Source organism: Megascapheus bottae, chromosome 21 (genome assembly GCF_031878675.1).
Source record: "Megascapheus bottae isolate mThoBot1 chromosome 21, mThoBot2.hap1, whole genome shotgun sequence".
Lineage (NCBI taxonomy): Eukaryota > Metazoa > Chordata > Mammalia > Rodentia > Geomyidae > Megascapheus > Megascapheus bottae.
Window position 1 is genome coordinate 1550445 of NC_143529.1, and position 26987 is coordinate 1577431.

General features: G+C 36.6%; 1 protein-coding gene and 1 pseudogene across 3 annotated transcripts in view; both read left to right on the forward strand.

The window, feature by feature from the left end:
• Window positions 1–26987, forward strand: part of Gulp1 (GULP PTB domain containing engulfment adaptor 1) — a 212881-nt gene that overhangs the window by 102968 nt on the left and 82926 nt on the right. For all 3 annotated transcript variants that reach the window (XM_090354453.1, XM_090354452.1, XM_090354454.1), the window contains exon 3: window positions 19256–19334. In XM_090354453.1, coding sequence (XP_090210579.1) covers window positions 19307–19334 — 28 coding nt within the window. In that variant the 5' untranslated portion in view covers window positions 19256–19306. The remainder of the gene's footprint in view (window positions 1–19255; window positions 19335–26987) is intronic.
• On the forward strand, window positions 21320–22705 carry LOC150048532 (acyl-CoA:lysophosphatidylglycerol acyltransferase 1 pseudogene; annotated as a pseudogene).

A 26987-nucleotide genomic window follows, 5' to 3' on the forward strand; every position in this document is an offset into this window, starting at 1 on the left:
TGAAAATCATTTTGCTACTTCAGTCCAGATGCAGTCATTGAATAGCTATCACTCTGCATGATCTATTTTGAGAAGCTCTATATTTAAGTACTGGTTCATTGTCAGGTACAGAGTAGTTGCCAAATATATAGTATATAAACCTTTCAGCACTACTGAAAATAAGATTGAAGAACTTAAGCTATATACACACTCTGGCTTTATTTGTTCCCTGTTCATAGAATGCATGACCTTCCACATGCATCATGCCTACTTATAACTGATTAAAGAATTTCTTTGTGAGGGAGGGAGGGAGGGAGAGAAAGAGAGACAGAGAGACAGAGACAGAGACAGACAGACAGACAGACAAACAGAGAGAGAGACAGAGAGACAGAGACAAAGAGAAAGAGACAGAGACAGACAGAGAGAGAAACAGAGAGAGAGAGACAGAGACAGAGACAGAGACAGAGAGACAGAGAGACAGAGAGACAGAGTTTAAATCGATTCCTGGTATGAAAAAGCATAACATAAATTGTCAGCAATTAGTGTTGATATAAGAATGAAAAGATGATGCTGATCAAGGCAAAAATAAAACACCAAGATTAAAGAACAATTTATAACATCAGAGCCATACATATGTGCCAAGTCCAGAAACATGAAATAAATTCATAGAGGAAGTTTGGCTCCTTAGAACCTACTATACATATTCTGAATAGTTACTCAATAAAATGGTAAAATATTAAAAAATTACAGAAAATATGTTTATGTAAGTAAAAGCAATGTATAGGTGGCATTGTTAACTGTACATTATATGGTGTTGAGAAGCATGTACTTAATCCATCAAGAATTATAATCAATCAGGGCCCATATTTTTCTTCCTCAACAGTTTCAGTTTCAGTTCTATTGCATTACCTAACAGACTGTGTCCTCCCATACTACAAAAAAAGGAAAAAGAATGAAAATATAGCTATATTTTTCATGTTGAGGATCAAATTTGTATGCTGTTTATCCTGTAGTAGACAATCTCTGAAACTTGTACTATAAGATATAAGATTAAATATTTACTACGTGTGTGAACTAATCCATAATATAAAAGCAATATTACCTTCTTCAGAGCATGCATGTAGTAAGAGAGAAAATCTGTGAGAATGTCTGGCCAAGACAGGCGCAGTGGCTCATGCCTGTAATCCTAGCTACTCAGGCTGAGCATAGCAGTTCAAAGCCAGCCCCACTCACTACAAAGCCTCTTATCTCCAATTAACCACTAGAAAACGGGAAGTGGGGCTGTGGCTCAAGGGTAAGGAGGTAGCCTTGAGCTGAATTGCTCAGGGAACCTGCCAAGTCCTAGAGTTCAAGCCCCATGACACCCCCTCCCAACAATAAAGAGAAAAGAATCTGGCCCAGAGCAGATACATAGTATATAGGATTCAATCCTGCAGTAGTTACTCTGAAAGCATTTACACTCTGTTTTCTACAGCTTTATAGTGAATCTGAGTATTTATTTTGTAAGAATACATTAAGATTACAATGCAACTCCACTTTCCATTTATCTATTCAAGCAGTTAAGGTAACAACGGGGGTAGCAAATGTGTTTTTCTAAAATTGTTTTATCATTTTTCTCCATAAATGTTGTTTGGATGCACGCCTCTCTGCCCCTCCATTGAATTTCTATGATTTGCAGCTTTGGCTGGCCTTTCCAATACATCTATTTATTTTCTCACTAAGGAAATTGTGTAGAGTGCATACTAATTAGGTAGTAAATATACTGCTAGCAACAGCCGAATGAAACTCAATATACAACCACATCAGAATGCAGCTGGCATGAGCATTGTGAGATGTCGTTGCTTCTTAGGGGTGGTTGGCCCATGTGGTGCAATCATAAAGCTACAATTTTAAACAGGGTGCTTCTGCTATGGATTTTCAAATGAGAATACATTTCTGCTAATGCAACATATTGCAAAGCAATTCCCATTGCTCCTCTAGGATTCCCCCTGAAACCAGGCCTGGGAGTAATGTACTGGAAAGACCACATGAGACTATAGCTCAAATGAATGATTGCCACAGTACAGCAAATCCAGTGAGAAAGTGCTTTTGCTTGAAGTTTGAAAGAGGCATAGTTTAATAGCAGCTCAAGTAACACTTATACAATCTGTTCATTTTGGTATTCATACATATATTTGGAAAATTCTTCTCCTCTTCCTGTTTGTTTTTTTTTGTGTTTTTGTTTTATTTGATTATCCACTTGTAGATGTCAGTTCATCTCCTTTCTTTGGGTCTAATTTTGCATGCTACTGGCATACATACATATTAATTATTATTAAATGCATACCAAAATGTAGATGATACTAAGAAACTGTCTAAGATGTACCTTATGTCTTAGCTAGCAACTCCATGAAGAAAGATATTTTAATAATCTCCTGTTATATTCCTGGTACTGTTGCAGATTAATTAGCATTTAGAGATCATAACAAAAGTAATTCTGTTTCTAAAGAAGAAATAGGGACATTTTCCATTTATTTGCTGTTTACTTGCTATTTTTAACTTCATGTTTTAATATGCAACTGTTGATGGCTAATGTAATAATGTTTTTACACATATGTAATTATAAATTATGTTGGAGTGGTTTAACCATTTTTTTGAAATGTCTCTACCCAAAATAAGAGAATAGTACTGGCCAGGAGTGTAGTCTAGTGGTAGAGTGCTTTCCCAGCATGCATGAAGCCCATGAAGCCCTGGGTTCTATTCCTTGGTACCATATACTAAGAAAAGACCAAAGCAGTGCTATGGCTCAAGTGGCAAAGCACTAATCTTGAGCAAAAATATCCAAGAACAATGCTCAAGCCCTGAGCTTAATCCCTCGGACTGGCACAAAAGAGAGAGAGAGAGAAAGAGAGAGAGAGAGACAGAGAGATAGACAGAGAGAGACAGAGACAGAGACACAGAGAGAGAGACAGAGACAGAGACAGAGAGAGACAGAGACAGAGACACAGAGAGAGAGAGAGAGAGACAGAGAGAGAGCCAGACGTGATGGCTCACACTTGTAATCCTAGCTACTTAAGAGGCTGAGATCTGAGGATCCTGCTTCAAAGCCAGCCCAAGCACTAAAGTCCGAGAGATTGTTATCTCCAATTAACTACTAGGTAACCGGAAGTGTCAATGTGGCTCAAGGGATAGGGTGATAGCCTTGAGCTGGAGAGCTCAGGGACAGCACCCAGGCCCAGAGTTCAAGTCCCATGACAGAAAAAAAGAGAACAATAGTGAAAATTTTGAACTATTTGTTTTGATATTAAATAGAATTTTTCAACCTCTATATGCATTCAGTTTTATGTTTTTGTCTCAGAGGTTAAAAAAAATTAGTATGTGTATCAGACCAGTGTAAGGTCTGCTGAAAGGAAACTCCACGCAGTTCAAGAAAAGAGGATTTATTATGTGAGGAAAGAGCAGACTCCTGCTGCCCAAGATGGAGTTGGGTGAGCAGTGAGAGATTATATAGGGGGAGGGGTATAGACACAGCGGAAATGGATGTGATCTCAGAGGATGGGGCAATACCTCAGACTGGGGGACTTCCAGGGTGCAGGGGGAGAGAACCAAGGAAGAAGTCATTTCTTCCAGACGGACCTAATAAGCAATATACCCTGCTTTCTCTAACTTTTTTTCCATGGGGAAAGTTTTATTTAATGTAAAAGAAGTAGAAGTAATTTCAGACATGATATTTCCTTTTGAAATCAGAATTGCTTTCTGTTTCATAGGTACACTTGGATATAACACACTTTCTGAGAGATTTTTTTCTTTCGTAGTCTAAAGCAGGGGACACAGTGGGCAGATATAGGATTGCTCCAGATTTTGAGGAGCCAAGAAGTCGCTACTCCAAAAAGGTTTAGTTCTGGCACCGTCTGTCTCACATCTGAGCATAATTAGACTTCAACAAGACTATTTCTCCCTTTTAGTTCCTGGCTTTTGGTAAACAAAAGTTTTATCTTTGATTTGTAGAAAATTACTCATTTAATTAATGAGTATGTGCTCCCATTTAGACTGCAAAACATAGAGAGTTTAAAGCACCATATCTAAATTTTAGTGATGCAGCTCAATTGGTGATTACTAGACTTAGAGGTTTTTAAAGCCAGATTTCTGTTGAATTTTATTAATAGCTTTTGGGCTAAAGTCACTCATTCTGGACAGAATGTTGTTTTCTTAAACCTGGCCAACTTTGGTCTAGAAACGATCAAAGTCATTCACAACTAGTCACTTTTGTTGCTGAGTGAGCACATTTATGCCCTGTTAAAAGAATGAGAGCTGCCTGCATCTTGTCACATAAGGTTTGCATTACAACAACAGAATGTTAATAGGAGGAAAAAAAAAGTAAAGCACTGGGAGCATGAAAGAACTGCTGCTTTGTTTCTCGTCCAGAGAAGGTTTGAATTTTATTTCTACCAAGGCATGGTTTCTTTGCAACAGTGTATATGCTGCGATTTGATCCTCTGCAATGATTATCTGTTGGTGATTCTATTAGATGAACTGAAGGAATGGTTTCCAGAGTGGAAATTTTGTTTATACTTTGTGTTACTACTATTTCTACAATTCAAAAAGGAGGTTCAGTTTAGCTTTCTTTCTAGTTAATATTCTCAATATCAATACCATTATTGAGAGCAGAATTTTTTAAAGCATGCTTACTCCACATTTGAAGAAAGTCACTAGGGGGCTGGAATATGACCTAGTGGTAGGATGCTTGCCTGTGTGCACAAAGCCCTGGGTTCCATTCCTCAGTACCACATAAACAGAAAAGGCTGGAAGTGGCACTGTGGGTCAAGTGGTAGAGTGCTAATCTTGAGCAACAAGAGGCTTAGGGAAAGAGCCTAGGTGCTGAGTTCAAGCCCTGGGAATGGCAAAAAACAAACAAACATACAAACAAAAAAGAACACTGGGAAATTTGTCTTACCTCTCTATTTTTTTTCTTCCTTTCGAAACATCTAGAGGGAAAAAAAAACAATTTTTTTTATTGTACTAATGCTATTCAAATATAGAGAAACTATTTGGTTTCCATATTTGATAGAAATGCATATGCTATTACTCTTGACAAGTAAACTGTTTAATTGAAGAGCAAACATCAATTGATTGAGTTAAATATGTTTGAGTACAGCTGGACACCAGTGAGGCAGCTCAGGAGACTGGGATCTGAAGATAATGGTTTGAAGCCAGTCCACGCAGGAAAGTCTGTGAGACTCATATATACAATTAACCAGTAAACAGCCAGAGGTGGTATTGTGCCTCATAGCAGTAGAGAGCTAGCTTTGTGCCAAAAATCTAAAGGACAGAGCCTGGCCTTATTTCAAGCTATAGTACTAACACATTCAGTCACACACACGCACACACACACACACACACGCACACACAAATGTTTAAATATAAAGTACATTTAGTGCAAGAAGTAAAGGATTTCATAGAATTAAAGTGGTTTTGTAATCATTTAAGCAGGTTTTTTAAAAAAATAATCCTGGACCATTAAAGATAATTATATACACTACAGTGCTTACAGACATTACCTAATATGTACACATATCTTTCTGAATAGAAGATTAGGGATTAATCCATCTTATTTCTTGAAAGATTTGTTTCTTTCTGTCTGGTTGTCACTGAATCCCAAGATATTGCTTTTGTCACTCTTCTTTTTATGTGTGAAGAATAATGGAAACAAAGGGGAAAAGGCAGTGACTGCTTTACAGAGGAATAGCAGAATGAGCCAGTATTTCACCTCCAGGTCACAAGCCTGAGAGCAGGGCAGGCCTGGTGGGATTCTATCTGACAGCAGTTCTGTGATAGAAAAATGCATAATAAAGAGGTAAACTCAGATCATAAGTGTTAGATCTCCTTGTTAGATACCAAGAATCTTAAGGACATGGATCTCTCCCACACCGTATATTAATGAACTATTGAAAAAAATTCACGGCAGCCATGCACTGGGGGCTCACACCTCTAATCCTAGATAGTCAAGAGACTGGAATCTGAGGATGGTGGTTCACGCCACTCCAGGCAGAATCGTCCATGCAATGTATCTTCTTACTTTTGTTCTGTCCTCCAGAAAAATCTTTAGACATAAATATGTTAACATTATACATTCTAGGAGTATATACGTTTATGTTTTCTTTTTGGTCATTAGTTAGTGAAAATGTTTTTATGTTATGCTAACTAGAAAAATTACAAAACATTATGTTGATCACAGTCAAAGTATATGATAGGAAGAAAAAAAATAATTATTAATGTTATTTCCAAGGCTGGACAACCCCCTTTTTTTGCCAGACCATGGGCTTGAACTCAGGGCCTGGGCACTGTCCTTGAGCACTTCTGTTCAAGGCTAGTGCTCTACCACTTAGACCACATTACTACTTTCAGCTTTGTCCGTGGACGCGATCTTAAGGAAATCCAGGGCATTGTGCATGCTAGGCTAGCACGCTATCACTATGCCAAACTGGGGGCCCCAGACCCATTTTGTTTTCTTTTTGCTAGCCCCGGGGCTTGAAATAAGGGCCTGAACATTGTCCCTGGGCTTATTCCTAAAGACTAGCACCCTGACACTTGATCCACAGCACCTCTTCCGGTTTTTCTATGTATGTCATACTAAGAAATTGAACCTGGATCTTTGTGCATGCTAGGCAAGCACTCTACCACTAGATTAAATGCCTGGTCCCCTCAGACCGATATTTAAGGAAAATTTTGCTTCAATATAAGAACAATAATGTACCAAGACATCTTTTTTCCATTCTCTCTTGTATTAGCCTCGAAAAATCTCAGTCTGAGTTGATAACACTTAAGCGGGCAACATGGCCAGAACAAACACACCAACATGCACACATAGGAATACATACAATCATACACTTCACATTTGTATTACAGTTCTCACCAGGGCAACTAAAGTTCCCAACAATGGCTTTGCTCAATTCCTTCTTGCACTTAAGCTCTTTCAGCGCTGTGTCTGTCTCAACTTTTCTTTTCTCTAATCCTTACATGTCTTCATCATTCTTACTAACAGCTAGTGGCATAATTCTTATTTAACTGAGAAAATATCTGCAATTAGAAGAGAAATTGCATTTTTCCCATTTCCAGAGCTACGAAATGATCAAGGATTTTGTTAGAGAATACTTAATCACTCCTCTATTTTCTTTCTTTTTTTTTGTTTTTGAGTCAATTGTGGGGCTTGAACTCTAGTCCTCAGTGCAGTCCTTGAGCTCTTCAGCTCAAGATTAGTGCTCTTCCACTTTGAGCCACAGTGCAATTTCCATTTCGTGGCAGTTAATTGGAGATAAAGACTTTCATGGATTTAGAACCTTAAAACTCAGATTTTAGCCTCCTGTGTAGCTAGAATTGCAGGCTTGAGCCACCAGTGCCTTGATCACTCTATATTCCTATTTTTAAAAAACGATTGCAAGTCAAAGCATTTATTGAGATGATTTTATTTTATTTTATTTTTTATTGTTTGACTAATATATAGAGGGGTTACAGTTACATTTACAAGATTTTAGGTGCAATACTTCTCACACATTGATACCCCTTCTCATCTTATTGTTCCCATTTTTGTCTCCCCACCCATCTTGTTTTCTCCCCTTCCCTTTCCTCTTTCAAATAAATAAATAAATAAACGTATGTACAATATACCAGGTAACAAAGTCAGATACAGTAACAATATGAGATTATCCAAAGGGCAACAAAAGAGAAGAGAAATAAGATAGTACATTAAGGACAAGAATCACACAAGATAAAACTCTTGTTTCCATATCCTAGAGACCCTTTCATTTAGTCTCATCCTACATGACTGTATGTCCCTAGGTTTTGAGCTACTTTAATCTGCGGCTAGGAGAGTCCTAAATGTGTACTAATTATTACAAATGAGGGAAAACATTGTACCTATCTTCCTTGAGTCTGGCTTACTTCACTTAATGTGATTTTTTTTCAAATTTTTCCATTTCCTTACAAATGGAGCAATATCTTTCTTTCTGATGGCTGCATAGAATTCCATTGTGTGTAAATACCACATGTTCTTGATCCAATCATCTACTGAGGGACATTTGGTTTGGTTCCATATCTTTGCTATCATAAATAGTGCCGCAATGAACATTGTTGTGCTAGTGGATTTAGTATGTTTTTGTTTCTGGACCATTGGGTAAATGCCAAGTAGTGGAATTGCTGGGTAATAGGGGAGTTCTATATTTAGTCTTTTGAGGAATCACCATACTGCTTTCCATAGTGGTTGAACTAGTTTGCACTCCCATCAACAGTGTAGTAGCAATCCGTCCTGGCCACATCCCCACCAGTATCTGTTGTTATTAGAGTTCTTGATCCTGGCCATTCTAACTGGAGTGAGGTAGAATCTCTAAAGTTGTTTTGATTTGCATTTCTTTTATGGCCAGAGATGTTGAGCATTTCTTGATGTGTCTATAGGCCATTCTTATTTCTTCTTCATAGAAATCACTCTATATTCTTAAAGATAACAACTTTACTTGAGAATTAAAACCTATCCCTAAGTTCCTATGAAGCTATTTTCTCCTGATTTTAACCATCCTTTTATAATCATTGTTCTTTACTAGCAGATTACTATCTCTTCAGCATAAATACATATGTAGTAGTTCCTAATAAAATATCTATTCCTCAAGCCCATATCATTCTCAGTTCTTGTTTTATTTCTTTGCCTCCAAAATTGCTTGAATTTTTCTAGTTCTTTTAATGTTTTCTAATGAACCAACAGGAGTCAGTCTGAGCAAGGTTCCTATTCCCTAAAACTGCATTGCAGAAATCATTCATTTTCTCCATGATGCAGAGCAGCCATTTCTCAGTTGTCCTCTTTGAAGAACTATTCTTTTTCTTAATAAAATGTTCTTCTTGTGGTTATAAACTGGTTTCTTGAGTGGCACCTCCTTTGTACTGCTACATAAAAATAATTTTAGAATGGTTAAAAATAAAAAAATAAAAGATTAATGTATATCCTTCAGAATTTATAAAAGTATGAGTAGGGGTAAGTGAGAATGTTGAAAGGGTGTCATTGATCAAGACCATTTGTATTCAGAAACTGTTAAATGAATACTCATTCATACAATAAATTGAGAATAATACAAATGTTTTTTTAATTCTCCATTTCATTTTGATATGAGACCTCGTTCTATTTCTACCCCTTAACTAATCCCATTATATGCAGCTAATTGTATTTCTGTTCTACTTTATCTTTTCGATCATAATTGCCACATCAACCACTTACTCATCAATTCCGATGTCTCAGAATTGGTATATTCAGAACAGAACTTTCTTCAAATATCCTATCCTTAATAAATGATGGTATAGTTCTCTCAGATAAAAAGGAAAAAAAAAACAGTTTTTGTTGGATTCTTTTATTCAGTGTGCATCTAATTCACTTTGACTGATCAGCTCCACCTTTTAAATATAAATCAAATAAGACTGCAAATGGTCAGAGGACATGACACATTAAGAAATACAATCAAAATTTCAAGAAGTTGTGGCAAAAGTGAAAATCTTCTCTATCATTCTAATGATTTCCCAGTGATGGAGTGAGGATAGTTGATCATTGTCAGGTCTTAGCCAAATCTAGATGTCATGAGAGCTCAACTCAGATGTGAAGGAAGAGGAGGCTGGCTCTTTTCTCCTAAAAGAGCAGAAAAAGCTAGGAGAATAGAGATCAATGACTACATGTTTGGATTTTAGTAGTCCTCAAGTACACAGTTAACCAATGATGAGCAGTGGAGGTAGAAAAAACAATGAGGAGATAGAAGTTGTCTTCATAAACTAGGAAGCAAGCTATTCTCTTCAGATTTGACTTGACTAAGTAAGAACTGTTTGGAAAAGGTACCTGCAAAGTTGTTAAGGAATGTGAATGAAAGAGCCATGGGGTGGAGGAAAGAGGAATTGTCAACGCCTCAGTCATATTAAAGTTTGGTTCTCCAGGCTCAAGTGAGCCTCTGCATTCTCCTGTCGTCAGGATAATTGGATGCTATCATTTCTGTTGGATCAAAATGTTTTATTTCTATTCAAAGTCACTGCTTCTCATGCTGCAGCTTTATTTTGGACTATAAATTTGTAAGTGCCATTCTTTCCCTGTCTTTACCATGGATGATTCAATTGAAAACCTTTTTCCTATGTATTCTTTTTTTAAATTGGTTTTGTGTGGAAGTAGTATTTAATCATATATATAACTTGGCTTTAATTAACTGGTTCACCTTTATCAGTGAAGCCAGCATGTTTTCTCAGATTCATTCATATTGTCATGTATACATTCCATTATTTCTTTAAAGTGATTTTTCTAACTAACACTTCCTAGTATACATCTGCCATATTTTGCCTAATCCCATGCAGGCAATGGAGTACTCCTGTCACTCCATAAAGCAATGGTATAAGCTTCCTCACAGAAGTCTTTTGTGAACCTATGAGAATTTTCTTACTCATTCTTACTCACTCTACTGAATAACTTTAAGGAATTGCTTTACTTTTCTAATACCTTTTTTTTTTCAGTTGTGGGACTTGAACTCTGGGCCTGGGCATTGTCCCTGAGGTCTTCAGGCTGCTACCCTACCCCCTGAGCCACAACACTACTTCTGGTTTTCTGGGGTCAATTGGAGATAAGAGTCTCATGGACTTTTGTCCCCAGGCTGGCTTTGAATTGCAATCCTCAGATTTCACCCTCCTGAGTAGCTAGGATTACAGTCATGAATCACTGTGCCCGGCCAAAATAATTTTTTGTTTTCTGAAATTCTTATATATTTTCAGCAAATGTTTGGAATTTATGTTGATAAATTCATATACCAATCAACTAGAAAAGTTTATTTAGTTTATTTGCTATGCATTTGAACAAATATTTACTATAGAAAGTCATAAAATTCTGAAACAGGAAAGGCAAAATTATAAGCATTTAGATTCATTAATTTTCTTAGGGCATTTTTTTTCTAATTCATTTGAAGGGAGTGTATTGTCTGCAAAATGAAAAAAAAAGCCCTCATTAGTGAAAGATGGTAAGAAGGCTACCTTCATTTGAGTAGACAATTTGAAAAGAAAATTTAGAAATTTGCTCAGCAAAGTAGGTTGGTATTGGTTGCCAGAAATTTTTCTAAGAATGCTAAAATATGATAAAAAGATTTTCCAGTAAAAACAACACCTTTGGACTTGAGTTAAGGTTGGACAGAATCACTGATGTAGAGTAGTTGAAGAACATGTCAGCTGGAGGAACAGAAGAAAGGCCAGGCAGAAAGAATGTTTCTGTTATAGACCCGAACAAGAATTTGAGGCCGGAGAGAATATAGTTGAACAAGGTTGAGAATATCATGCAATAGAACTCAGATTTCTGAAAACAACTCAGATTTCTGAGGCCTGAAGGGAAAACAGAGGCTTTTATCATTTGGTTAGGTCAAGTGATTTTTCCAAATTGTCAGTGGACAAACATTTCTGCTAGTCATCTGTGAATATTCTGGCCTGTTATTTGACCCTGACAGAGACGAAAGGGAGCATGTCCTAATTCTCATTTAAGTAACATGGAGAAGGCTTATTTATAGAAAGCTCTTTCTGGAAAGCAACCATTTCTTGAAGTTTGGCTTCTAAAAGAATTTCCAGAATCTCAGGGTTAGGGTTCAATATTTTGAAGAAGATAATAAGATTTCCAAGGAGAAAGGTTTTATCAACTGTACAGAAAAAAGTAGTAGAAGCAAGGGGAAAAGGTTTGCAAATTTCAGATTACAGGAGTCCTATAAAGTTAAAGACTGTATTGGCATAAAAGGATTTTCCATGGCTTCAGAACTGTATGTAGGCTATACAATAAAATTCACATTGTATTTAACAGTAAGAAAGGCATGTCTTTCTCTTAGAATAGAACCTTATGAAAGGATCCAAACTGTAATTGTGGATATATAATTACTGAGTTGTAGCATTTAATATAGGCATTCAAACATATCACTTATGATATCACAAACCAATGTGTAAGAAGGCATATATATCAAGACCAGAGATTTAAAGAAGTTTCTTTCAGATGAAATACCCATATTTAAACCAAAATCTTTGAAACTGAAATAAAAATATTTTTTTACTGTTTCTGGATTGTCAGGCAGCAACTGAATATCAGACACACACATTACATTTTAGTTTTAAAACTCATGATTTTCATGTCTTACAAGCACACTCATTCTTTCAAAGAAGTTCAGTAAATTTTGTTAATGTTACTTATGTAACTGAATCCCACAAATTTTTGTTCACAGGATATGGTTATGTATTTCTTTAGGTCTAAAAGATACAGTTCCAGTGTGTACATTCAAACTGAAAGCAGAATATTACAGTTATAACCACATCATTATGATTTACAAATTCAAATAAAAGAAGTTCCAAGCCTGGTTCAAAGGATGTTAAATCTATACTACATTTTAGATGTGCACAAAAAGTACATATACATTTGTTATATTTCTTTCAATATATTGAGCTTTACAACTCATTATGTGGCTTAATTAGTCTTTAAGAATTTTTTATCTAATAAAGAAGGATGCAAGAAAATGCTGAAAATCCAAATCTTATCATTGGAAGAAGTGTTTTATTTATCCATTTATTTATTGCCATCCTTGGGCTTGAAATCAGGGTGTGGGCACTGTCCTTGAACATATTTTGCCAAGGCTAGCACTCTGCCACCTGACCCACAGCACCATGTCTGGCTTTTTCTGTGTATATGGTACTGAGGAATCAAACCCAGGACTTTGTGCACTCTACCATAGACTATGCTCCCAGGCTCTGAAAGACGTTTTAATGAATAATTGCAACATCTAATTATTTAAATAGATTGCCAGAAGCCTGCCAAGCTTAGCTGAGAATAATAGAGATGCTTCCATGGTAGACCTGGTATGATCTTTTCTTCATGGGAAAAAGATTGCTCAGAGAGCTTGGGAATGTTGTCCACCTCCACCCCCAGAGCTCTGTCCTTTGGTGGTAAGGATGAAAGCATCCATACAGGATATTAATCTTCTTGGGGGTTCTGAGAGCTGGCACCACCTGCAGGCTGATATAAGGAAGCAAGCAATACCTGCATTTTATAATATCCCAACATTTTCTTAATTATTACCCATTTATTTATGCAGAGGACGATTATTATATGTCTTTTTTCCCATATCCATCCATTTCTTTGCAGTCATGTAATATCATCCTCTGTTGTGTATATATACCACTTTTGTTCATTTGTTCACTGAAGGTCATCTGGGCTGCTTTTTTTAAAACAATATAAAGGTGACAGTCAGAGGGTTTCAATTACATGTTAGTAACGAGTACATTTCTTTTTGAACATGGTCATCTACCTCTCTCATTCTCTTCCAGTTTTCCCTCTCCCAAATCCCCTCCCCTCCATGTTGTACAGTTCATTTAAAACAAAGTGTCCAGGAAGTATCACTGTTAAATTGGTGCACCCTTTGACCAACTCTTTCTATGCTTCATACCCCCTCCTCAGATCAGATACACTTATATACAAGACAAAAGGTACAGAAATCAAAGCAACAAAAGAGAATAAACCACCCCTCCCAAAAAAGGAAAGAAAAAAGAACTGGAAACAGTACAATAAAAAATAAATAAATACCATGTTTCCATTTATTGGAGTTCGTTTCTATAGGTGTTATTTTATATGGTAATATGTACATAGATATTGGACTCTTACGATTGTCTCCTAGGAATATCCTCCTTTGTTTTCACTATATGCATATTTAGAGTGCTGTTTAATTAATTATGCTCATGTGTAATTATTTGTCTTTTACTATTATCTGGGCTCTATCTCTACCTTGGCTATAGTGAGTACTGAAGCAATGAACATAAGAAATAAAGGACACATGTTTTCTCTTATATGAGGAGGTGAGATCTAATGTATAAATAGTATGTCAGCATGTACGGGGTAATATGCACATGGACACAAATGTATTAACTGGAGTAACTTATTGTCGAACAGAATAAATACCAAGAAGCAGGAACTTGAGATATGCAGATGTAGGGGCATCCAGGAGAGAGGGTAGACTAATGATGAGAGGAAGCGGGTAATGCAGATATCATATTTAATGTATAAGTTATAAAACTGAAAAATTGAAGGGATGGGTGAGTTTGAGAAGAGTGGGGAGAATGATGGAAGGAGTGAGGACGTGGAAAGGGATAATATTGATAAAGATGCAGTGTTCATAATTGCTTCAGTGAATGGCAACTCCTTTATACAAATACGTAAAGACACTTAAAACATTTTTAAAGAAGCATTGTACTCATAAACGGACATGTTGAATTGTAACCCTTTTGTACAACTACTTACAGATAATAAAAATATAATTTTAAAGATCACAAAAAGAGTGTTTATAACAATGAAGATGACTTTTTTATATGTCATGTCAAAAGTTTTTTTTACAGCAGAAAGTTTTATTGTCAAAATAAAATGATTTGACTTTCATAACTTAAAATGTCAGAACCAATGGACTACAAATTCCATTTTTCTTTCCGAGTCATTGGAAAAAATTGCGTTTACTTCAGTTTTGTTATAGGAGTAAATTCATGCCATTCCTTTTTGTTCTACAGACTTAGCATTTCTGGATGATATTCATTAAAGTTTTGTAGTTTGCCCCCCATTTTGTGCAGAGTGTTGCAGAGAGTGCTAGCAGACAGTTGATGATACTCTGAGGAATAATAGCAATGTGGCTAAGAGATCTGTGTGCATGATCAACAAGTACACACGTTTTCTCTTCCTGCTGGAGACATTCTTTCCTCTTCACGCCTTTAGCCTTGCACTATCTGGCTAGTTACTATTCATAACCTTGCTAAAGTTTAAATGCAAAAGTTATACTTCATCCTCTCCTGTTTAATAGTATGTTTCTCTTTTAGGGAGCTTATCCTATCCACAGAGCCATATACTATTCTCCTTTATTTCCAAACACATTCCACTTTTTGAAAGTAGGGCTCATATTGCAGCAACCATTCATATTGTGTTCTGTGTAATATAGTTCTATAATGTAATGTAATATAATACAGTATAACACAATAGATGTGGCAATCACAAGCTTCTGGGAGGTCCATATTAAGAAAAGGTAGATAATGACACTATATATCTTTAATTGGAGGATTTCAGAAGCATATTTTTCTTGTTATTTCCTGAAAACTCGATACCTGTATTTGTGTACTACATTTCAGGTGGCTTCCTCTCTTGGTAATATGGAACTTCTCAGCTTGTGCACTTCTTGATTTTCTTGGCTACACCCAGTATTGATCTTTAAGTGCAAAGACTTGCAATTTACAGTCATAAAATCAATGAAGAATATTGTAAGATGTCTGACACTTGGGAGATTTAAGGAGAGTGCCTTTAGAACGGACACTAATTAAATCAAGAACTGTCAAAAATAAGCTAATTCATCTTTTCAGGACTTAGGAGACATCATTAACTATCACAAACAAAGAAGTTTTAGGAGCTGGCTGTTACTTTAGTGTTTGAAAACATAAGGAGTTAATTCAAGATTGGAAATTAACTGCTCACACATAATGTGTTTTATTTATTTATTATTTTTTTGCTACTCCTGGTCTTGAACTCAGGGCCTGAGCACTGTCCTTGGACTTTTCTCAAGGCTAGAGTTCTAACACTTGAGCCACAGTACCACTTCCAGCTTTTTTCTATGTATGGGGTACCAATGAATCAGACCCTGGTTTTCATGCATGCTAGGCAATCACTCTTCCACTAGGCCAAACTCCTAGTCCTATAAAATTATTTTAAGAGAAAATATTGGCCTTCAAAATCACTTACTATTCCCTCCATCCATACAAATGATAATTCTTTTGACAACTTTTTCAATATTTTGAATTGGTTCTTTTCTGACTACTTTTAGATTTTTCTTTTATAAAAATGTTTAATTATGACACATTATTTTTTCTTGGGGGTAGTTTTCTTGTCTTTTGTGGCTTGCTGATTTTTTTGATAAGTGGTATATGTTTATTGTTGTGATAAAGGTGATGTACAGAGGATTATAGTGTCATGTGTTAGGTAATAAGCACATTTCCTTTTGGACCATGTTACCCCTTCCTTTGGTTTCTCACAGTTTTTCCCTCCTGTCCCCACCCACAAGTTTTATAATTCATTTTCAACATAGCATCTAGTGAGTGTCAGGGCTACATTTATTTACCCTTTGTATATTTTTAGTCAAATATAGAAAGTTTTTATTTTAATAGTATTATACCCACTTTCCACTCCTTTCTCTCTCAAGAAGTGTTCAATCATGTAAAGTTTTCCTGTAATTTATTAACCTATCTGTCCTTCTTATCCTTTTTTCTCCCTCTATCCTCCCATCTTTTCTTTTCTTCAATTTTTTAAAAATTAATTTAAGGAGCTATACAAAAGAATTGCCATTTAACCGAGCAGCTTATGAATAAAATATATCTTGATCAAAGTCACTGCATTTCAATATTCTCACCCATCCTTCGCCTACCCACCCCATTTTCTCAATGTTGTAGAATATTCATTGGATTCTTTATTGAATTTCCTCCTCTTCTCTTTATTGTAGACTACTTTCCCCTTAACCCTAACTCTCTGCTCCTTTCAAGCACCCTCTTCTTGATGTTTTAATTTTTTTAAACTTTGACTTAGCCTTTCTATGAAATAGTACTATTTGTTTTCCCTTGAAGGCACAGTATTTCAAATAACACATTTGTACATACTTACTACCAAGTATATTTGCTTATAGATTTATAAACTAAATATAGCTTCCATACATATGAGATAAAACATGAATTCTTTGTCTTTCTGTGGCTGACTTACTTAACATAATTTTTCTAGGTCCTTAAATTCTTTATGAATGTTAAAATATATTTTTTCTAATGAATGCATGAGCATCAGTACAAAATGATTTACAGACTTCATTGCTAGATAAGAAACTATGAAACTACTACAGGACAGTGGAGGGAAAATATTACAACTCGGTCACAGGTAGAAACGTTCTTTTTTTTCACATATTTTTTATTGTAATTAATAGAAGGGTTACATTATATTTGCCAGATAGAAGGTGCATTAATTCACATACATTCATACCTGTTCTCATGTCTTAGTCCCCATTTCCCTCCCCCCACTCCCACCTCTCATCTTGTTTCCCCCTTCCCTATCCAATTTCAAATAACCAAATACAAATATATCCAATATATCAGATAACAAAGTGAGATACTGTAACAATATGAGATAACCAAGGGACAGCAAAAGAGATGAGAGATAACATAGTACATTAAGGACAACAATCACTCATTATATGGCTTTTGTTCTATATCCTAGAGGTCCTTTCATTTAGTGTCATACTATTTGGCCTTATGTATCTAGGTTTTGCTCTATTGCAAGTCTCTGCTAGGAGAGCCCAAGGTTTCTACTGATTACGACAAATGAGTTAAACCATTGAGCCTATGTTCCTTTGAGTCTGGCTTACTTCACTTAATATGATTTTTCCTAAGTCTTTCCATTTCCTAACCAATGGGGCGATGTCGTTCTTTCTGACAGCAGCATAGAATTACATTGTGTACAAATACCACATCTTGTTGATCCACTCATCAACTGAGGGACATCTAGGTTGGTTCCATATCTTTGCTATGCATTAAACTACAGAGCTTTTGTATGGCAAAGGACATAGCTAGTAAATTAATTAGGAAGCCTACAGAATGGGAAAAGATCTTCACCAACCATACAACGGACAAAGGCCTCATATCTAAAATATATCAACAGCTCAAAAAATTGAATCACTCCAAAACTAATCTCCAAAATAACAACCATCCCATTAAAAGATGGGCCAAAGACTTAAAGAGAGTCTTCTCTGAAGAAGAAACAAAAATGGCCTATAGACATATGAAGAAATGCTCAACATCTCTGGTCATAAAAGAAATGCAGTCCGGGAGTTTGGCCTAGTGGTTACAGTGCTTGCCTAGCATGCACGAAGGCCCGGGTTCGATTCCTTGGTACCACGTACATAGAAAAAAGCTGGAAGTGGTGATGAGGCTAAAGTGGTAGAGCTCTAACCTTGAGAAAGTTCAAGGACAGTGCTCAGGCCCTGTGCTCAAGCCCAGGACTGACAAAAATAAATAAATAAATAAATAAATAAATAAATAAATAAAAGAAATGCAAATCAAAACAACTCTAAGGTTCCACCTCACTCCAGGTAGAATGGCCATGATCAAGAAAACTAATAACAACAGATGCTGGAGGGGATGTGGCCAGGAGGGATCACTACTACACTGTTGGTGGGAGTGCAAACTCGTTCAACCACTATGGAAAGCAGTATGGCAGTTCCTCAAAAGACTAAACATAGAGCTCCCCTATGACCCAGCAATTCCACTACTAGGCATTTACCCAATTGTCCAGAAACAAGGACACACTAAATCCACTAGCACAAGGATGTTCATTGCGGCACAGGTAGAAACTTTCTGAGTAAAGATCCAGAGGCACAGCAAAGACTTGATAACTGTGACAGCATCAACCTAAAATGTTCCTGTACAGCAAAGGACATAGCCGACGACCTCACAAGGCAGCCTACAAAATGGGAGATTTTTCTTTTTGTTTTCTAGCTACATACCAGTGGAGATAAAAATCTCCTGGACTTTTCTTCCCTGGCTGGCTTTCAACCACGATCTTCAGACTTTATGCTCTTATGTAGCTGGGATTACGGAATGAACCACCAGCATCTGGTCTAACAGATAATTCTTTTTTTTTCTTTTTTTGCCAGTTCTGGGCTTCAGCTCAGGGCCTGAGCACTGTCCTTGGACTTTCTAAAGGCTTAGCACTCTACCACTTGAGCCTCAGCACCACTTCTAACTTTTTTCAATGCATGTGGTACCGAGGAATCGAACCTGGGTTTTTGTGCATGCTAGGCAAGCACTCTACCACTCGGCCAAACTCCGGCCCCCTAACAGATAATTCTTAACATAATTGAATTAATTCTGAAAAGTTAGAAACTGCAAGTTGCTGAAAGAACAAAATAAAAATAATTCTAATTTTTGGGGGGTTGTCTTGAAATATACCTTCACTACTAGTTCTTCTAGAAAACAATGGGAGTGAAAGTTTATAAAAATACAAATTCATAAGTTTATTTGTGAAAGCAAAAACAAAGTTACCTTTGATGATTACATCTGTGAAGTTATTTCATACATTTCCCACACAGATTACAGTACAGTATACAAATTAGAAAACCTGAGTCTTAAAACATCTTGCAAATGAAAAATGCCTTAATATAAAGACACTGGTAAACAGTCCATTGTGTATTTGAACATTTTGTCCTTTTTATAGGCTATAAACTGTGATTGAACTGAGAGAGAACATACTTGTTGAAACCTCATCATGAACCGTGCTTTCAGCAGGAAGAAAGGTAAGAGAACTCATCAAATATTGTTTTGAAAATAAAATAGAAATCTTCAGAATGCATTTCTCCCTATTATTAAATTGTACAGATCAGGAAAATTATGTTAGAGAAATTTAAGTCTGTAAACATTAATTAACAATTTTTGACTATTGATGAGTAAATACCCTTACGGCATATGTGATAGTAGGTTCTGGGCCATTTTATTATGAAACTGAAAAGAATAAAATAATTTGAAACCTACTTCTAACTTTAACTTAGCCATATAATACTCATTTCTTATTATATGTGAACTTGTGGTCTATAAATCAATTCTTTTATGTATACATATGTATATATGTATGTATACACTTAATATTTTATTGAATAATATTGGAGGTTTGAGAAAAGACGATTTGGTAGTAATGAAACCCAAATGAACTTTCTGTTAATGTTTACATAGAATTTTTTTTTTTGCCAGTCCTGGTGCATGAAATCGGGGCCTGAGCACTGTCCTTGGGCTTTCTCAAGGCTAGAGCTTACCACTTGAGCTACAGCACCACTTCCGGCTTTTTCCTGTGTATGTGGAACCAAGGAATGGACCTGGGTATTCATACAAGCTAGGCAAGCATTCTACCACTAGGCCAAACTCCCGGCCTATTTACTTAGAGCTTTAAAGAAGTATAAACTTGGGAGGGAATGTGGCCTAGTGGTAGAGTGCTCACCTACCGTGCGTAAAGCCCTGGGTTTGATTTCTCAGTACCAAGTATACAGAAAAAGCTGGGAGTAGTGCTGTGGCTCAAGTGACAGAGCACTAGCCTTGAGCTACGAATGTCCAAGGACAGTTCCCAGACCTTGAGTTTAAGCCTTGGACAAATCAATTCTTGGCCTATTCATAGAAAAGAAATATTTCATAATTCCCTGAAAGTCAACACACTTCAAATAATTCTTCCATTCATTCTACAGTTGTGCTCCAGTGGCAAACTCAGGATTTCTTACACACTAGCAGTGAATAGAATATTTAAATAATGTTAGTCACAGTCAAAAATGATTGAAAGCAGGAAGAGATGACTCATAGGGAAGGACTGCAGATGGAAGGAATGATAATCAATTAGGTCATATTATATACACTTTTTTACACATTGTAAATTGCCAAATAATAATTATTTTATTGTTATTCATATATTTTCATAACTTAATATTAAGTGCAATGTGGGCAAAATGGCCTAATAATGAAGTCAATGGTGTGATAATCAAATATTGTCATTTATTTTTTAATAATAATGAACTGTCCAAAACCAGGGCCAGCATAGTCCCATCTACTCAAAACATGTCAATCATGGCATATTCTCTCTAAAAGGTGTCAAAGGTTAAAGGACACATTACAACATATCCATTAGAAAGGCTGCATAGCCTCAACAATTTGACTATGGAACAGGAAGTGCAGTTAAGACCTCTTGGTGCATGATGAGGACTGTCTTTCAGTTCCCATGGGACTCTGCTTAACAAAGGACAAATAAGTGTAAATGATAAGGTCATTGATTTAATGTAGGAAAATATATTCCAACAGAGCCATGTAAAATTTTTGTCCCAACATGCTCAAACATTTGGATGTGGTACAAAAGACGAATGTATTCAGTAGGAGTTTAGGCAATGTCACCTTTAAGGCACATTTCAAGCCTGTGAAGCTAACAAAGTATTTTGCTATTCTTCTGAGGAAACAGAAGTAAAATGACAATGTTTGCAATCTATTGCTTGCTTTTGATTTAAAATATTTTCCAAAACTAAAATAGCGTTCTGTTTTATTCTTTTTAGTAGTAACAAGGTATGGAAATGATTCTATGTTCTACTGCAGTAGTTTTAATAAAGTAACAAATGCTTTACATCACAACTCAAATCAGATTAGTTTTTCACTGCCAAAATCCATAGGGATAGCAGTAACACGAGTAACCAACAATTACATGTTTATCTTCGTTTTGTACATTGGGAGTTCAGCCCTGGGGAAAATTGGAAGGATGTGGACAACAAAGAAGGAGGTGTGCTTTTTATTTCCTTCTTGGCTTCATTTTTTTTTTTTTGTATGTATGTATGTGGTACCGAGGAATCAAACCCGGGCCTTTTTGCATTGCTAGGCAAGCACTCTACCACTAGGCCAAACTCCTGCCCCATTGTCTTCATTTTTTGAAAGTTCTTTGCCCAATCTTATTTTGAAAGTATAATGGTCAAATATTCTAATCAAGAAATTATTGATGAACATTTTGTTTCATCCAAGTTAGAACTTGGTACCCGACACTCTACCTTAACATTGTTATTTAGTTCTGACTTTCATTTGTTAAAGACTCTATTCTTGTTAAACAACAGTGTTATTTCACTGAATTTTACTTTGAGATGGGAAGATTGAATTTTATTTTATTTTATTGTCAGGGTGATGTACAGAGGGGTTACAGTTACATTTATTGGTTAGTGGGTACATTACTTCTAGAGCAAAAGCATAAAGGTGACCAAGTAGGGAAAGAGGAAGTAAAACTATCCTTCTTTGCAGATGACATGATTCTGTATTTAAAGAACCCTATAGACTCCACTCCCAGCCTCCTTGAGCAGATCCAAAACTTTGGCAAGGTAGCATGGTATAACATTAACCCTCAAAAATCAACTACCTGCACAAATGATGTGGCTGATGGATCACATTTTTAAGTATACAAACTTTGGAATTGTTTTGCTAATTCATGGGGACTTCTTTATAAGACAAGGCAAATCTTGTGACTGTCACTGCTTCTTCTCAGGAAGCACCTAGAAAATAAGTACAGGAGCAGAGATCAAAAGTGGCTTGTTTTGTTTCCCGAAGGGGGCTTCCTTAAGGAGAGGCAAGAAATGAGTCAGGCATTTGCAAAGAACAACTTGCCATTTCTTACACATGTCACTTTGCCAAGGTTTGGGGCCACACAAATTATTCTGAGTGCACTGGTAGCGCTACAGGAGAATGGAAGTCCAGCAGGAGGAGATGTCAAACAATTAGAGAGCAAATCAAAAGGCCTCCAGTGGATAATAGATACAACTATAGCTTATCCCAAAGCTGAGCCTCTAGATATTCAAACCTGGATCCTGGGTACAGGAAACCAAAAGTCACACATGTACACTACAGGATCTTTCCAATTAAAGATGTACCCCTGGAGACAGATGATCTTGTCAATTGGATCTATCAATGGTTTATTGAAAAAGAGAACCTCTTATCACATTTTTAGGAAACAGGAGCCTTTCCACCTCTCAAGGGCCATAAAGAAGCTGTTTCCAAGGAGATGACTCTCAGCAAAATGTGGATCTTTCTCATACAGTCTTTTGCGTTTTTGTCAGGCTATCTGTGGTACAACATCTTTCAGTATTTTTACTATTGCCTATCTTAGAAATTGACTTTGTCAAAGTCTTCATGGAGTTCGACTTCCATAAATGTACATTATTTTACATGTGCAAATCAAAATACTATGAAAAAGCAAAAGCAATTCAATGGATGGATTAATGTTTATGCCCCTTTGGGATATTTTAAAACTCCACTAAAAAAGAAGATCAGTAATATAATGACTTGCTAATAATATACTTTAAGAAATTTTCATGTTTTAAAGACATACGCTCCACCACATATTTAAGGAAACATCATATTTGGAGAAGAAGAAATCATAAAAATCATCCTAGAAGACATCTGAAAGAAACTCTGTTGCCACCAGATACACCTGGTCATGTAGTTCAGGCTCTGAAATTGTGCTCACCTACCTAGGAAGCTCCATCAGAGCAGTGCTCCATGGCGCCCTCGTTTCACTCACCCACACTGTGGTTCTGGTAGTCTGAGAAGAGCAGCTGGGCACCTCCTGAAGATTGGTGTCCAGGCTGTCTGCAGTAACAGACTCCAGTCCTCAGCCCGGGATGAAACCCAGTGTTGGCTTTCTTGAGGGTGGGACAGTGTCACTGAACACCTGGCATTGACTGCTCCTTCAGAGGCTAGCACAGTCCAGCACCATGTTTACATGTACTCGTGCTCTCCTTCCTGCTGTGACTGTGTCACCAATTTTCTTTCTGTGCAGAAGGCATATCACAAACCGATGGTTGTATTTTACAAAATACACTTTTACCAGATGCAGACATAGCAAAAGATAGTTATGAAGCCTACGAACAGAGGGAAGTCTCATGAGTGAGCAGCTCCCAGGAGGCTTCCTGTCCTCATATGTACCCCAGATGTGCCGCAGAACCATGCTGCCTTGGTCACCTCCCTGACCTCAGGCAGGAAACTTTTTCACATCTTGACATAGGAGTACTAAATGCCATTGGGGATAGTTGAAACCAAGCATTCAAATGATCAGACTAGTTTATTAGGAATATAAGAGCTTGAGCAAGACATTGATTGGTGTAGAGTGGTGATAAGGTCTTATGGGCGCCCCAGAGGTAGTGCAGATTGCAATGTGTTCGTTATTACAACAAGCAGCTGGCCACTCAGGGCAGCCTAACCAGGGGCAGACTGGCACAAAGGCTCTCTCAGTCTCTTCCAGTGACGATGGTAAAGCCGAGATTCTATTAGTTCTAGAAAGCTTTTTCTCTTAATTTGTCATTGTTTACATGTGATTTACCTCATAGGAGAACCAAACTTTATCAAAAGTTCAGGCCCTACATCAGTGTTTAGGTAGAAGATTTTGTTTTCGTTTTTGGCTTGGGATTGTGAGACTATTAAGAACCAAGAATAAATCAGTGGTAGTTTTCTGTGATGTAAGCACTATAGATCCCCACTAATCACATAAATAACAATTCTGAGAAGTAGATTGTTGAACAAAAGTAAAGGCTAATGTTCTGTTTGAAATAAACAAAAAAATGTGGATTTTTCCCCATTATGTGGGAAAGTTAAAGCAACACCAAATAAAAGCTTACAGCAGCTTCATCTTTAAGATAACTCAGAGAATACATGAAAGAGAAGGATTCATTAACTGAAAATACCTCATGGAATATTATGCCACTACTGTTAAAAGGCAGAATATGTTGGGTGTGGTAACAGTTGTTATTAATGGGGTTTTTTGGAAGTCAACACACTATTGTGTGTTCTACAATGAGTGAATTTGTGGAAAGTCATTTAGAGGTATCAGTGATGATAGTAAGCTGTACATCGGTTTTGTTTTGTTTTGTTTTTAAACCTACACCCAACCTACTCAGTTGTAGGATGAATTGAAGTTGTTCATTTGAGGCATTACCCATCTGGGGGAGAAGTTGCTCACTCTCAAGTATAGCATGTACAGTCCTAGCTAATAGACCATTTTCTCATGGCAAAGGAAACTACAGGGTAGAGTTGTCAGTTGTCTAATCCAAAAAATAATGCATCTGTGTATACATAATAGTGGCTTTGGGCAACCTTTGCCATCACTGTGCTCCAAAAGAACCATGACTTTATTAAATATACTGTATGCAGTAGACGCACTCTCCTGATAAGATGCTTTACATTTCCAACACAGTGTCATTTCCACAGTCTATAAAATGACCTATAGATTTGTGAGTTACCTTTTGAAAATAGATCTATGCGTTCTAAATAGATGTGCACTTGACTGTCCTGCCCCTCTTCAATTCTTTCTAAAATTTTTTGCAAAATATGTTTCAGAACATTGATAGTGCTTTTCTTCTTAGTAACCGGAGTTCACCTGCTTGCACTAAGACAAAGAAAGGATCATGTTCATTTATGGCAATCTGGGGCAATAGCAATATGCCACTATTCAGAATTGAATAAAAATTCCTATCTGTGCTTTCTTTGTAAAGTGAAAAAAAAAATCAACTGCCTTCCTATATGCCAACAATGAGAGGAACAAGGCAACAATCAGGAAAGCAACTCCTTTTGCAATAGCCTCAAAGAAAATAAAGTCCCTAGGAATTAACTTAACTATGAATGTAAAGGACCTTTTTGATGAAAACTTTAAAACTGTGAAAAAGGAAATTAAAGCAGAACTGAGGAAATGGAAAAACCTCCCATACTCCTGGATTGGAAGAATCAACATCATGAAAATGGCAATCTTGCCAAAGGCTATCTACAAATTCAACGCAATACCCATCAACAGCCCAATGTCATTCTTTAAAGAAATAGAAGAGGCAATCCAAAATTTCATATGGAATAATAAAAGACCCCGTATAGCAAGAACACTTCTTAGCAGAAAGAACAGCGCAGGAGGAATTTCAATATCAAACTGTAGACTCTATTACAGAGCTGTAGTGCCTGAAAACCAAAGGAATAGAACTGAGGACCCAGATATTAAACCACAGACCTATGGCCACCTAATCTTTGATAAGGGAGCCAAAAAAATAGAAAGACAGCCTCTTCAACAAATGGTGCTGGCAGAACTGGTTAAGCACCTGCAGAAAACTAAAGTTGGGTCCTTCTTTGTCACCTTGCAGCAGGATTAACTCCAAATGGATCAAAGATCTCCAGGTAAAAGCTGACACACTGAATACTTTACAAGAAGGAATAGGAGATACACTAGGTCTCCTTGGCACAGGTCAGAACTTTCTTAATAAGGACCAAGAAACACAACAAATCAGAGAAAGGATGGATAAGTGGGACTGCATTAAACTGCAGAGCTTCTGTATGGCAAACGACATAACTAGCAAATTAACTAGAAAGCCTACAGAGTGGGAGAAGATCTTCACTAACCATACAAGGGATAAAGGCCTCATATCTAAACTATATCAACAGCTCAAAAAATTGAATCACTCCAAAACTAATCTCCATAGAAACAACCAGCCCATTATAAGATGGGCCCAAAACTTAGAGGAAATAAAAATGCCCCTTCCGATGTTTTTCTCCAACTTTTCCTCCCTGACTAGATCATGAATTTTTTTTTTCTGGTATCAGACTTTGGAACTCAGGGCCTTATACTTGCTTAGCTGGTGGTTTAATCCCTTGAGCCATGCCTCCAGCATGGCTCTTTGCTGATTATTTTGGACATAGAGACTCATAAACTTCTCTCCCCAAATTGGCTTCACACCCAAATCCTCCAGATTTCATCCTCCAATTAGCTTGGATTACAAATCAGATGTAAGTCACAGATTCCTAAAAATTGAATTTAATGATAAAATGGAATTTTAGGAGAAGATTCATGTATCCTAACATCTGAATCTATAATCACATTCCAAGAGTGCAATACATAATTCAAGTGTCATTTCAAAAAGTTATCAATACATGTTGCAAGTAGTAGCGTATAAACAAAGTACAGTGGCCTCAGTAAAGCTCATTTATTTTTAGAGCTGTTCAGTGTAATTGGTCAGCAAATACAACCACACTTAATGCCTCTGAAATCTAAGGGAAAGCAATGGGTTTCTGGTACCTAAACACATTTTTTTTCTTTTATAAATATATCTCTGAATTAGCCTGATACCTCACTAATTTTATTTTCAAATGGTATTGATGTTAGAGTTGCTCAAATTATGAAAGACGGTTAGATTGGAATTGCATCATTTTGAACTATTTTGAAAAGCTAATTAACATTTTCTCTAACATCATAATCACAAATTGAATTGTAGTTATTACATTTGTTTTATACATTTTTCTTTTCTTTTTTTTTTTTTTTTTGCCAGTCCTGTGGCTTGAGCTCAGGGCCTGAGCGCTGTCCTTGAGCTTTCTCAAGGCTACCACTCTACCACTTGAGCCACAGCACTACTTCTGGCTTT